The sequence below is a fragment of the Oncorhynchus mykiss genome, chromosome 12 (genome assembly GCF_057628025.1).
Source record: "Oncorhynchus mykiss isolate SJ-2025 chromosome 12, ASM5762802v1, whole genome shotgun sequence".
Lineage (NCBI taxonomy): Eukaryota > Metazoa > Chordata > Actinopteri > Salmoniformes > Salmonidae > Oncorhynchus > Oncorhynchus mykiss.
Genome location: NC_143033.1, coordinates 23,382,492 through 23,396,966, shown reverse-complemented (window position 1 = coordinate 23,396,966; position 14,475 = coordinate 23,382,492). Strand labels below are relative to the sequence as shown.

The window sequence follows — 14,475 nt, the reverse complement described above, 5'->3', positions numbered from 1 at the left end:
GTAACAGTCAGTATCTGGTGTGGCCACCAGCTGCATCAAGTACTGCAGTGCATCTCTTCCTCATGGACTGCACCAGATTTGCCAGTTCTTGCTGTGAGATGTTTCCCCAGTCTTCCACCAATGCAAGTTCCCGGACATTTCTGCGGGGAATGGCCGTAGCCCTAAACTTCCGATCCAACCCCAGAAGTGCTCAATGGGATTGAGATTCGGGCTCTTCGTTGGACATGGCAGAAGACTGACATTCCTGTCTTGCAGGAAATCACACACAGAATGAGCAGTATGGCTGGTGGCATTGTCATGCTGGAGGGTCATGTCAGGATGAGCCTGCAGGAAGGGTACCACATGATGGAGGAGGATGTGTTCCCTGTAACGCACAGCGTTGAGATTGCCTGCAATGACAACAAACTCAGTCCGATGATGCTGTGACACACCTCCCAGACCATGACGGACCCCCCACCTCCAAATCGTTCCCACTCCAGAGTACAGGCCTCGGTGTAACACTCATTCCTTCGACGATAAGCACAAATCCGACCGTCACCCCTGGTGAGACAAAACCGCGACTCAGCAGTCCTGTCTGGTCCAGCGACGGTGGGTTTGTGCCCAAGGGGCCCCAGGGTGAGGATCAGCAAAGTGGAGAGGTTGTTTCCTACCTTCACCACCTGGGGGCGGCCCGTCAAGAAGTCCATGACCCAGTTGCACAGTGCGGGGTCGAGACCCAGGGTCTCAAGCTTAAGGATGAGTTTGGAGGGTACTATGCTGTTGAATGCTGAGCTGTAGTTAATGTACAGCATTCTTACATAGATATTCATCCTGTCCAGATGGAATAGGGCAGCGTGCAGTGTAATGGCGATTGCATTGTATGTTGGGGCGGTAAGCAAATTGGAGTGGGTCTAGGGTAACAGTACATGCAGCCCTGGCGAAGTAGTGTGTTACTGATGGTAGGCTTTGTTACTTTGGTCCCAGCTCTCTGCACGTCATTCACTAGGTCCCCCCATGTGGTTCTGGGATTTTTGCTCACCGTTCTTGTGATCATTTTGACCCCACGGGGTGAGATCTTGCGTGGAGCCCCAGATCGAGGGAGATTATCAGTGGTCTTGTATGTCTTCCATTTCCTAATAATTGCTCCCACAGTTGATTTCTTCAAACCAAGCTGCTTACCTATTGCAGATTCAGTCTTCCCAGCCTGGTGCAGGTCTACAATTTTGTTTCTGGTGTCCTTTGACAGCTCTTTGGTCTTGGCCATAGTGGAGTTTGGAGTGTGACTGTTTGAGGTTGTGGACAGGTGTCTTTTATACTGATAACAAGTTCAAACAGGTGCCATTAATACAGGTAACGAGTGGAGGACAGAGGAGCCTCTTAAAGAAGAAGTTACAGGTCTGTGAGAGCCAGAAATCTTGCTTGTTTGTAGGTGACCAAATACTTATTTTCCACCATAATTTGCAAATAAATTCATTAAAAATCCTACAATGTGCTTTTCTGGATTTTTTTCTCTCATTTTGTCTGTCATAGTTGAAGTGTACCTATGATGAAAATTACAGGCCTCTCTCATCTTTTTAAGTGGGAGAACTTGCACAATTGGTGGCTGACTAAATAATTTTTTGCCCCACTGTGTATATATAGGGCTATATATCAATCTAGAAAAGATTATCTACTTTGGATTCAATTCGAAATGGGGGTGAAGGAGAGAGAGAAGGAGAGACTGCTCGCGCGTGCACTGATTTAGAGCAATAATATTAGTGCTAAGCTGTTTTAAAACTGGAGCTGCAATTAAAACAATTATATTATTTACAATTAAAAAACAAGGTGACCCCTGAAAGCCAGATGGAGACGGGTAAATTAGACGCTCATTCTGTGTTTATTGTACTGTAGCATAGGCTATGCTGCAGAAAATGTAGGCCTAAGAAAAATAGTTCCCATGGTGAGATGATGGGTCTTCATGCATTGGGAACTGCACTCCATACTAAGATGGGCTGTCTGTCCCCACCCTGAGCGTTGATTCATCATGCAGAGGCTTAGAGAAGCCAGATTTAGATATCGTATATAATTTAACAGTTCCGTTTCACCCCATGCTCTTCATTTAAATAATGTATTATCATTTCTGGATTCTAGGCAGTTATTTATCACTGGAAAAGGGAGTGGTTTTGGGAGGTAAATCTTGGTAACCGGGTTCCCGCCATTCAACCCTAGTGTGTGTGCATGCGCACTAGGGTGTGTGTGTGTGTGAGGGAAGTGAAGGGAAGGGAAGGGGAGAGGGTGTGAACACAGACGGCAGAAGACATTTTAGATTAATAACAGCACTGCTATACAAACACATTAATATTCTCCTCCAGGGGCAATGTTTCTCCCATGCATACAATTTAGCCATTCTACAACAATTACGCAACCATCTGCTAAGAGTGCAGGTCCTCCTTTTGTGTACTATCTCAATGGAGTCGGATTTTCCGGTTTGGTTTTAATGCATTTGAGTAGGATATTTTGATATATTGGATTGATGATTTATCTGGTATGCAGAGAGATTGTGTATCATGGTGACATAGACTCTCATAGACTCTCATCCACCGTCTTGGCATTGCTGCAGCAGTTTCAAATGGCACACTCCCTATACCTCTTTCTGCACACAGCCAATCCAAACCCTTGCTTCCATACCTCCAAGGGGTGCTCATTTTGGTTTTTGCTATAACATTACACAGCTGATTCAAATGATCAAAGCTTGATGATTAGTTGATTATTTGAATCAGCTGTGTAGTGCCAGGGCAAAAAACCCAAAGTGCACCCCTTGGGGTCCTGAGGACCGAGTTTGGGAAACCCTGCCCTATAGTCATTTGATAAATTGGACCTTTATTTTAATCTAGGTTTCTCTGGAGACATACTATTAAGTAATACACATCATCCGAGGGTGGAAGGGGACCTGTATCATTCATTTTGACCAGATAGACAGATCACCTGCAGAGATACACTGCAGCTAGCTCCCCATGTACTTGCCTAAGATTGTACTTTTCAATACCACTTCGTTTAACTGTGTACAAAACCAAAGTTATTCTCCAAAAATGCTTTATTCTACTGAAAATGTGATACAAATACCAGAATTCCTATAATATCCTCCAATATTCTATATGTGCAACTTGTTATGATTTGGTTGCTATATAATTTGCTTTGAAGTGACTTAGAACATGTGGTTATGCATTTTGAAGCATGCTGCCAAAGCCCCTACCACTCCCATTGTTTCACTAACAGCGATGCTAATGCTGGCTGTGGGGTAATTACATAAAGAAAACTAAGCCATATTTGTTGGTCAATGTCTCAAAGGATTACTTTTTGAAGTGAATAGAATCCCTTTTTGCAATTTTTTAAGAATATATTTAAATGGAAGTAGTTTTTACCACATACAGATGACAAAAGTAGTATTGATTAAAAAAAAGCTTTTTATTACTAATGTGGATTGTACTTTGTAAAACTACACATTTATATAAAAGAAAAATGCATATTTTTGTTAATCAGAATATGCAAATAACTGATAATTTTGCTAAAATAAGTCTGTTTTAGTCTTTATTTATTTATTACATGTCTAATGGTGTTTTGATAAGACATAAGTTGATATTTTGTTATTATTGTTGTTTTTTCCAGTAGTTTCTTCTCTGGTATATGTAAAATATGTTGGTAGCTTGAGGGTTGCAAAAAAAACTATTCATAGCCTTTAGGTGATCCATACTTGGAGAATGATGGTCAAAATATCAATTGTGACCTGAACTCAAGTTATGACATCACCCGGAAAAATATTTAAATACAAACTTAACTGGCAGCTATTTGTGATGTCATGAATCAGAATATTCAGTCCTGAATTATGACATCGTACAGGAAAACTATGACAAAGAACTGAGTTGGTAGTTTATGGTGATGTCATCAATCAGAATGTACAGGCCTGAGTTATGACATCAGGCGGCAAAACTGACTAAGGACTGAGTTGGTAGCCTATTGTGATGCCATCAATCAGAATGTTTGAGGTTTTCTAAACAACCTGGTGGGCCAACACACACATCTGGCTGGTTTTGATAGGCTATGACCAAAGCTATACTTTACGTTCAGCTTATTAATGTGTTGATACGACAGGGGATAATATTGATGTATCTAATGAGCATACGTGAATGTGTGTTTTGTGTTCCAGCTCGGTCCATATGGAGGAGTCGTCAGTGATGCAGGGAGCACAGGGGATGCTGGTCCAGAACTGGCCCACAGTGTCCAGTGCTGCAGGTGAAATGGCTGGCTGGGTGGGGGTCAAAAGCACACAGTGTTTATCTGCTGCCCGCTCCTGTAATGGAGGCACTCTGCACACATAGTGATGTGAAATGACAGAAGATAAATAGAAATAAGGAAGTCAGATGGGAAACATGCAGGTGACCTTTTAGAATCCCTGCCAGATGAATGCTAATCATTAGCGCTGAGACTCCAGAGGGAGCATCCTGGAAAGACTAGAGGAAGGCCAATGACAGACAGCAACACAATCTGCCAAAATAAAAGAGCCAATGAGAAGTTGTTACAAGACAAGAAAATGTGGGCTAATATCTGTCTGTTGGTTAGGTAGGGGAAATTGGGACAGACTTTGATAAGTGAAGTGAAGTGTGACACTGCACCATGCCCAACTTAATAGTTGTGATGGGGTGCTGTTGGGAGTGGTACATTTAAAACCATTGCCACTGACAAAAGAAGAGAGAAAGCAAGGCATTCATTTGTCCATATACACAGTATCTTAGATAAAATGGAGCGAAAACAATCGCCTTTGAAGACTATTTTAGGAATCTGTCTGGTAGTGAAGAGAGGGATAACTAGACAGCGAGTGAAAGAGACAGAGAGGGCTGACTTGATCACAGTTGACTGGTTCGCTCCTGTGGTTGTATTCGGAGGGGTTGTCAGAATGCCTAGGCGCTGGTTTGGTGTTCCTGTCAGCTGCCTGCTTCCTCTCTAATGCCTGCCAGCCCAGGCTGAGGACTCATCGATTTACTGTCCAGTGACAAGAGTTAGAGTACAGGTGTAGGACCTTAAGGTGGTTGAGGTATCAGCACGGTGATGGACTGAAGTGTGTCTGTTTCTATGTGTGTGTCTGCACAAGCTGAAATTGAGTTGGGAGATTGAGGGAGAGAGAGAGTAGGGTTAATGAGAGGGAGAGAGAGAGTAGGATTAGCGAGAGGGAGAGAGAGTAGGGTTAACGAGAGGGAGAGAGAGAGTAGGTTAACGAGAGGGAGAGAGAGAGTAGGGTTAACGAGAGGGAGAGAGAGAGTAGGTTAACGAGAGGGAGAGAGAGAGTAGGTTAACGAGAGGGAGAGAGTGTATCAAGCTATTGATTTTTTTTCTTCTTACTGACTGACGTTTTTTTGAGCTTAGGGAAAACTTGCACTCTGTGGTCTTGCAGAGAATCCAATACTCTGTGGAGGCAGAGGACATGCAGAGTGTACTGCAGGCTTATCAGAAATGTCATGCAGGGTTAATAGGGGCTTAGTGCTACATCCTGGTATGCTGCAGGGTGAGACAGTTTTCATTATAGGGGAAATAAGCAAAGCCTTATGGCTTATACAGTATATATATGATGTCATATAGCAGGATTGGCTTTGTTTCTAAATGTTGTATCAAGTAGGGTTGGAAGTGTAAAGGAAATAATTCACATACTGCATAGTAGTGCTATTGCACCTCAAAGAGAGAGTATATTTCCTCAATGTGATTCATTTGAGTTACCTGCAGAGAAAGGGGAAGGGGGCATGGTTGGATTAAGACCAGACACAGAGTTAGATAGAGAGGGTGTTGAATAAAGCATGGCAAGACAGCCATCTTTTTTAGAGTACTATTGGAATTCTGAGTAATTTGCGAGAGGACAAAAGAGAGACACAAATGACAAGGGTGGTAAAGGAAAGAGAGGTATGGGGGTTTGGAGAAAGAGAAAGGTTTAGGATTGTCAGGGCCCTGCAGTACTTGCTAGGGAAAGCTGTGACTTGCTTCTAGGCAACTCTGTCTAACTGAGAGATTGCTGCACCATCCTACATCAACAGGGAGTGGGTGAAAGCAGTTTCCATGGCAACCATTCAAAAGCTGAATGGAAGATTTAGAGGATGAGAGAGAAACAGAGAGGAAAGGGGGCGAGAGAGACAGAGAGAAGAAAAGAGATGGATAGGTGTTAAGAGGAAAGAGTGAACAGTCAGACAATGAGAAGAATGAAAATGGAGGTGGAAAAGACAGATATACAGTGAGCTTTTAAGAGAAAAATGTATTCATAAAGAATGCGGATACAGCATGTGCACACACACACACACACACACACACACACACACACACACACTTAATAAATAGCGTAGAATAATAATACAAATAAAACACACACACAAATAACATAAACACACACTCATATTCAGAAACCTTAATCTAACTTATGATCTTTAAATTGGGATGTGTAGAACAAAGAAGAAGAATGGGCTGAGGAGTAACCCAGATTGGACCAGGAATAATGGACTTGAATGTAGAACACTGGGTGCTGAAATGAGGCTAGAATCACCCCAGACAGCTGAGTACCATGTTAACCTCCTTACAGAAAGCTATAGTAACCTGCAAATCAGCAGCCACAGCAGGATCATTTTAATATGATGTTTGCGGAGGGGGGAAATAGGCAATGGTCAGGGTAGAGCAGAGCTCCAAATAAGCCTCCATATTACTGGAGATACAAAGGCACTGTGTGTGCAGAGCATGTCACGCCTGCTCCTGCATAGCCCCCGCTGAGAATTAGACTCACATCTTCCACAGAGTAACATTCTGCAAATTGATACAACTCTCTCATGTAGACACGCAAAAGAGATGAAGAGAGGGGAGATAAAAACAGAAAGAGAAGAGGAAGTACAGGTGTAGAACTGTTTTTTGGTTTCTTTCAATAGGTGCACATTTGATAAATACATTAGATTATTCCATCTACACACACCACTTTCAAACATGTGGGCCTCTCCAAACCAATGACAAGCTCAACTGACCTGCTTTGACAAATAATCAATGCACTCAAAATGTTGTTGATCAGTATAGGCTACCCCCATTAACACAATCACAGTGGGCTTGAGGGAAGTGATGTACTTTAGGTGAGGTAATGGTGTTGTAATGTAATAACTTCCCCACACTAACCAGGGACAGAGGTTTAATTTAGTTTCTAATGTAAAATAATTGTTATGGCTGCGTGCCACAATTATCTGAGCTGTTCAGCCATACTGGCTTTATCAAGCCCTAGGGAACCAAAAGTACTGAAGAGGGTGTCGTACTAGCTCCATCAAGCCCTAGTACTTTAGGTTCCCTAGGGCTTGATGGAGCTAGTACAACTCCCTCTTCAGTACTTTAGGTTCCCTAGGGCTTGTTGGAGCTAGTACGACACCCTCTTCAGTACTTTTGGTTCCCTAGGGCTTGTTGGAGCTACTGTACTGAAGAGGGTACCAGAGCGGATCTATGTGTTTGTTTCATTTTATTTACTTTACTTTATTTCTGAGAGCTCTTGCATTGCATGCTACAGTCATTGCAGGCATACACACACACACACACACACACACACACACACACACACACACACACACACACACACACACACACACACACACACACACACACACACACACACACACACACACTGTTTCACTTTAAGGATCTTGTCAGAATAGTAGGCTATATTCGAGTACAACGTCCCTGTGGCACCATGCATGAATTTAATTAGGCACTCCAGCCATTTCATAATTAACCTGCAAATAAAATACAAAAATAATCTATTTGCAGTGCCTTAGTTTGATCTAAATAAAACACAGGCAGAAAGTAGGTCAGAGCCAGTGAAGCTGGTGTGTGGGACTGAGAGCACTGTGTCTGTCAAGCCCAGAGAAGCTGGTGTGGGACTGAGAGCACTGAGTCTGCCGAGCCCAGAGAAGCTGTTGTGGGACTGAGAGCACTGAGTCTGCCGAGCCCAGAGAAGCTGTTGTGGGACTGAGAGCACTGAGTCTGCCGAGCCCGGAGAACATCACCTCACTATTTCTTTCCCTTACTGACGCCCTCTCATTTCCCCTCTTCTTTTTCTGCATTGTTCTTCACCTCAATCGATATCTCCCTTCATATGCCTCTGTCTCTTGCCTGCTGGTTAGAATTAAATTTCTTTCATATCTTGCTTTATACTGTATGCTAAATGAAAGGAGAATAGGGTCTCATTCTCTTAGTACTTCAGTTCACCCTCTCTAGGCTCTCTTGGTCTTTTTCTTTCATTGTCTCTTCCGCTCACCCTGCTTCTCTCTCTCTCTCTGTCATATTCATGATGGCATATTATATGAGATTCTCTCTTTTTCCACTGCTGTGTCGAGCCCTTGTGAGAGTGGGATTAGGTTAGTGCTGGGTTTTCACAGTTCCTGTCATCCTTACGTGCTAATTCTTGTCACATCACAAGTGTTAAACATCCCAGTACCTCTCTGCCGTTAAAGGTCACGTCTGTTTAGTCTGTTATCAGCTGCACCACTGGCTGATAAAGTTATACTCCCTGCAATCACTTTCCCCTTCTTTAGTTTATCGGTGTGCCTCTGGCTTGAATTCTTTTGCTTATCTATGCTGTGTCCAGTTGTCATACTTGAGTAAAAGTAAAAGATACCTTAATAGAAAATGACTCAAGTAAAAATGAAAGTCGCCCAGTAAAATACTACTTGTGTAAAAATCTAAAACTATTTGGTTTGAAATATACTTAAATATAAATAGTAAATGTAATTGCTCAAATATACTTCAGTATCAAAAGTAAAAGTATAAATAATTTCAAATGTCTTAAGCAAACCAGACGCCCAATTTTCTTATGTTTTAATGTACTGATAGCCAAGGGCTATCTCCAACACTCAGACATAATTTACAAATTAAGCATGTGTGTTTAGTGAGTCCACCAGATGGCAATAGGGATGACCAGGGATGTTCTCTTGATGAATGTGTGAGTTGGACAATTTTCCTGTCCTGCTAAGCATATCAAAATGTATCTGGGTGTCAGGGATAATATATGGAGTAAAAAGTACAATATTTCTTTAGAAATGTAGTGAAGTAGAAGTGATCAAAAATTGAAATAGTAAAGTACAGATACCCCCAAAAACTACTTAAATAGTGCTTTAAAGTATTTTTACTTACATACTTTACACCACTGGCTGTATTACAGCTGTGGTAACACTTTACCTCAGCCGGAAATAGGAGACTGAATAAGGCTCAATTTATGAATGTGCTGGTATGTTCACAATCTCACTGTGGTGATCAATAATGGGGATGAAGATGATCATGAATAAGACATAGCTCTTCTATCTCGCTCTGTTTCTTCTCTTTCTCTCTTGTAGATGGTGAGGGGGGTGAGCTGTCCCCTCCGGTTGGAGCTGGCATCGACAGTAACAGCTGGCACTTCCGTTACGGGCCTGGCCCTGGCTACGGCCCCCCTCAGGTCCTGAAGCCTGGAGACATTCCCCCTGAAGCCTTCATCATCCCCGGCTCCCCCGCCATCATCTCAATCCGCCAGGGCCCGGGAGGAGAGGATGACAAGAGTGATTTCATTTCCTTCGGCAAGAAGGAGGAAGCCAAGAAGAAGAAAAAGAAAAAGAAGGAGAAGAAAGACAAGAAAGACAAGGGGAAGGAGGATGTGGACGAGTAGAGGAGAAAGGGGAGATATGAAAACAGAGCTACCAACTAAAGTCCAAATAACAGCTGCAAGACAAAAAGCCAAATGTATATTTTCGAATCAGGAGAGTCTCCATGTGTTGTGTTTGCATAGTTAAGTCTGCCCAGCCAAGTCCCCATTAGCAGAGGCCTATCTCTATAAAAACATAATAAGCAGCCAATAGTAGCCTCTGCCAGATTGGCCCTCTGAAGCTTCCATACCTCTGGCTATAAAACACTATTTTTAAATATATTTAATAGGCTCTCATTTACCAGACATTTGCTGAAAATTCCACAAAAATCTTTGATTAGAATAACCTAAAGATGATAATGCAATCAACTACCGATACCCAGACGTTTCATGTATAAAATGCCATACAGTATGTGAGAGAAACCTCACATACCCTATTAATGGTGGTGCTATAGTCCTGCCAGCCCACCTCCCCAACCTTGCTTGAAATGGGACCCTTCTCCCTGGCCCTTCTGGCCCCTTGTTGGCATCTCTGTCTTTACTCTGCCCCTTGCCTCCTCTGCTCTCCTGATTGGAGGGGGGGAGGAGGAGCTCAATCTGACAAAGAGTGACACAGAGGCTCTCATCTACAGTAAGATGGAAGCCTTGTGCAAAAAAATGAGTCGGTTTTTTTTCGACAAAATATAAAAAAGAAAAAGTGGTGCAAACAAGACACCTGACGTGTATATGTACAGTACAGTGAGCTGTGTGAGATTGGAATGTGTTGAGATTAGTGCTGGCTGGGATTGAAGGCTGGATTAGGCTGACCGTGTTCTGGATTAGGCTGCCCGTGGGTTGTTTCATGCCTGGTACTGTTGGCACTGTTGGCAGCATAGGGCAGGGGCTAAAGACCTTGCCCCGCCTTCTCATCTAGAACACAAAATAGGCCAGTGGGACCTTGGACCCACAGTCTGTGCAGCACACAACCACTGTAACACACACACACACACACACTAGACAGTCTGGGGGGGACATGCACACACCTCTCAGGATAGTGTACAGCTCTAACTCAGCCAAAAGACTGGCCTATTTCAGTGGCCTCTTTTCTATGGGAGTGTAATATATGACAGCCTGTTTCTGTTCAAGCCTGATTCCCCCCCCCCCCCCCCCCCCCCCCCCCCCAGCTTCTGTCAGTCAATGTTCAATAGTCAATGTTCAGTAGTTCTTAAAGCCCCGCCCCCTTACCTTTCCCGCTTTGGTGCTAGTAGGATTCTCTCGCACGCCTCGTCTGTTGACCCTCGACTCCTCCGTCCTCCGATCACCATGTTCAGAAGGCCTCTCTCAAAGACACTCTTAACTTCAGATAACTTGTTCCTCTGCAAACACAGCAACAGAATGAACCTGTGTAACACACTCACACACTTTCTGTTAGCTTTAACCAAGCCTTGCTACTGAAATTTTGGGGACAAGTTGCCGTCTCTTCCACCAGTTACATACAGGGTAGTGGGGCAAACATAAGGAGCTTAGCAGAAATATGGACGGGCTTCCTTCTGTCCAGATGGAGAGAAAAAGAGGGATGGAAGGATGTAGAGGCAAGGAGAGAGAAGTGGATTTGTTGTGATGGGCACTCCAGTCCACAGACATTCCCTGGAGAGCTTTGTTGCTGTGTTAAACTCTACTCATATTTTGTGATGAAAAGGAAGCATCAACAGCATTGAGTCTTCTCCAGAATAGAGCATCCCCAGAATGAACTCAATATGTGTGAGGGCTAATTCCACAGCATCTCCTACTCACCTCTCTGTTTCCTCTTCCTGGCTGATATCTGACCAATCAGAGGGGACACAGGGATGATGCTAGCGCTGCTATTGGACTGAATCCCCCCCATATTAAACATGTGCTCCCCCTTCAGGTGTGAATCTGTGCTGTCAGATCACTAAGTGGCTGTTTGCATGTTATAAGCAAAGGAAATATATATATAGATCGATATGTTTCATTTCCTTCAACCATTTATCACAAACTCTGCTAAAATATGTATACATACTCACTCTCGAAAACACACATGAACACAAATACACACATACTATGTATTCCTAGACAAACAGAAATCACTTGTTTTTATTCTGTTGAAGTTCAATTAAAATAACCTTCTAAATATAAGTAATGCTGTAGATATGCTATGAAATGCTATTTTTGTTCATGCCCTTATGATTTTTGAGGATTACAAAATGAGTCCTTATACCTTGTGTTAAGCTATGAACTGATGATCAAGGAAACACTAACGTAATACTGAATCATTTACTCACCATCAATATATATCCCGAACACCTTTGAAAATGTTTTTATAATGTTGAGAAAAAAAAAACGAACAAAATTGTCACAAAAAAAAGAAGCTAATCTTGATGTACTCTCTGCTTGTGTGAAGTGAATGTTTCCTGAGTCATCTGGTGCCTGTATGGCACAAAGCAGTCGACTGCGACATTGCAGATCTGTTAACCTTTTTGTACACCTGCTCATCAATGTAATGGTGATATAGTGATTTGTCTTCTTTATTATTTGATGGATCTGGTATCGTGTTTTGTTTATAAATCACAAATAAAATGTTATTTCTTAAATATTGGGAAAAAATGGTCTGTGCCTGGATTTCAACTAATGTATACTGCTAAGCCCAGCAGCCTGGTTAGTTGGGTTTTGGGCACAAGGTTGAACAGGCCCACTGCAAAAATGACAATTACATATATTTACAGATTTTGGCTACAATTGACAAAATAATATCCTAAGTTCTGTAGAAACCTAACGGCTACAGGAGAAAAACGCTCAAAAACTGCAGAAAGACCCACACAAACACCCCTGAGTCTAATACCTGAGCGCTAATCAACGAGAAGGGTCTGCCCCTGACCTGCATCCAGGGAAAGTCCAGGGAAGAAACGCCCCGGGGAACCAAACCCCGTCTTGCTTCTCTTTCTATTGGATCCTAGCTGCTCTCATATTCTATGGGTCAACTAGTATTGTAGCAAAATCCAAACCCTTTTCCAAAACCTTAACCTCATTCCCCTAACCTAATATGTTAATTATGCTAACCCGCTACGTTAGTTATCCTAACCTGCTATATTAGTTATCCTAACCTGCTATTAGTGCTAGGGGCAAATCTGACCAGGTCTGAAGATGAGATTGAGAGACCCGGACCCAACGTGGACTCTCATCTGGGTTAGATAACACATCTCATTGAGTTTGTCACTGTAGGGAGAGACAGCTCTGCTCTATGATAAATTATATATCTGTGGCTGACAGGGCTCTCCCAGTCAGAGCAAGAAGAATTTAACCCTTGTGTGGTGTTCATGTTTTTGTTATTCACTCAAATGTTTGCGGGTCTGTTGGACCCACAACATTATTGGGTTTTTAAAACAATACAGCAATAGCAATAACAAGGTACATACAATACTTAATACTTAGATGTTGACTTATATCAATTATAAGCAATATAGACAGCATACATTGTTAATATTTGCCATTTAACTCTGCTAGATCACATTTATCAATTAAAGCGCTATTTGCTTTTTTAAAATAACATTGGATTTTTGTAAACAAAAAACAATTATAATCAAGACATGGGTGGAATAAATCATGTTTATTGCAAATGTATTTATTGCCCTTGATGCACGTGTACTGTGTCTTCCTGTCCTTTTTGGGTCCACACACATCACAGCACTTCTTGTTGCTACCGGCTGCAATCTAGAATGATGAAACACTTAGTTCAGGAATTTTACTAACATCTCACTCACCCACATATGCAGTTACAGCAGGCCAAGGTAGGAGAGTCACACACACACACACACACACACACACACACGCAACAACATCACTCACACTTACTTCCGGTATTGGAGTTGTTAGTTCTGTGGGTTGGGCGGATGGGGCACCAACATCCTCCTCCTGAATCCTCCTCATGATGTCTGCAGAAGCTGGGGTCCTTGGGATATGTTGCCTCCTCTGGATTTGAGGTCTTACCAATGCCTTGCCCAGCTTCTCGACTGTTGTTCCAATCTGAGTTCAACGGCATCCAGATGACAAACGCGTTGTACGCCGAGATGTCCAAGATGTTGCAGAATGTGTGTTGAAGAAGTGGCCAGTGTAGGGTTCTTATTTTGCAGCTATAACCAGTCACCAGCTTGTCTAAATTGTCCACTCCTCCTTTTGTGGCATTGTAATCTATTATGATTTCTGTTTTTTGATGTTCCTAGCCACATATTCTCCCATCCCTATGCAGCGTACTCATGAGTACCACATTTCAGCCTTTCTTTGGCACGTAAGGACACTAGGGACGTGTTGGCCGTGAACACAAACTTAGAGGAATTAATAGGCCTGCTCCGTGTATTGAACAGCTGAGGTGGGAGCTCTGGCTTGTTTTTTCGTACTGTTCCTACTATTGTCAGCTTCCTCTTGAGGAGCTCCTATCCCAGCTTGTGCGAATTTAAAGAGTTATTGCATGTGATGCTAATGCCACGGAGTCCCTGTGTCAAGTCCAGGACAACTCACATCCCTTGGTTTTTCTCAGGGGCTCCTCCATCTGGCTTCCCTGTATACACTTGCAAGTTTCACGCATATGATGAAGCAGCATCACAGTCTGCCCAGATTTGGATTCTATATTTTGCGTGTTTAGATGATATGTACTACCTGAAGAGGCAGCAGCCCCTAAATGGCATAAGCTGCTCATAAACAGTAACGTTGGGCCCAGGGTTGTAAAACAGTTTTCCAAAGACATTGTTGCAGGGAAAAGTTCTCTGCCAGTTTCTGCATCCCACAGGGATACTGTGAATTCCCCATTGAATCTGAAAACACCAGCAAGGATAAGAACCCGAAAGTTTGCA

General features: G+C 42.8%; 1 protein-coding gene across 7 annotated transcripts in view; it reads left to right on the top strand.

Annotated features, from left to right (window-relative positions):
- The window catches only part of LOC110537220 (protocadherin alpha-C2), a 63,952-nt gene extending 51,717 nt beyond the window's left edge, over positions 1–12,235 (top strand). For all 7 annotated transcript variants that reach the window (XM_021623094.3, XM_021623097.3, XM_021623095.3 and 4 more), the window contains exons 3-4: positions 4,163–4,248; positions 9,348–12,235. In XM_021623094.3, coding sequence (XP_021478769.1) covers positions 4,163–4,248; positions 9,348–9,655 — 394 coding nt within the window. In that variant the 3' untranslated portion in view covers positions 9,656–12,235. The remainder of the gene's footprint in view (positions 1–4,162; positions 4,249–9,347) is intronic.
- The last annotated feature ends 2,240 nt before the right edge of the window (positions 12,236–14,475 follow it).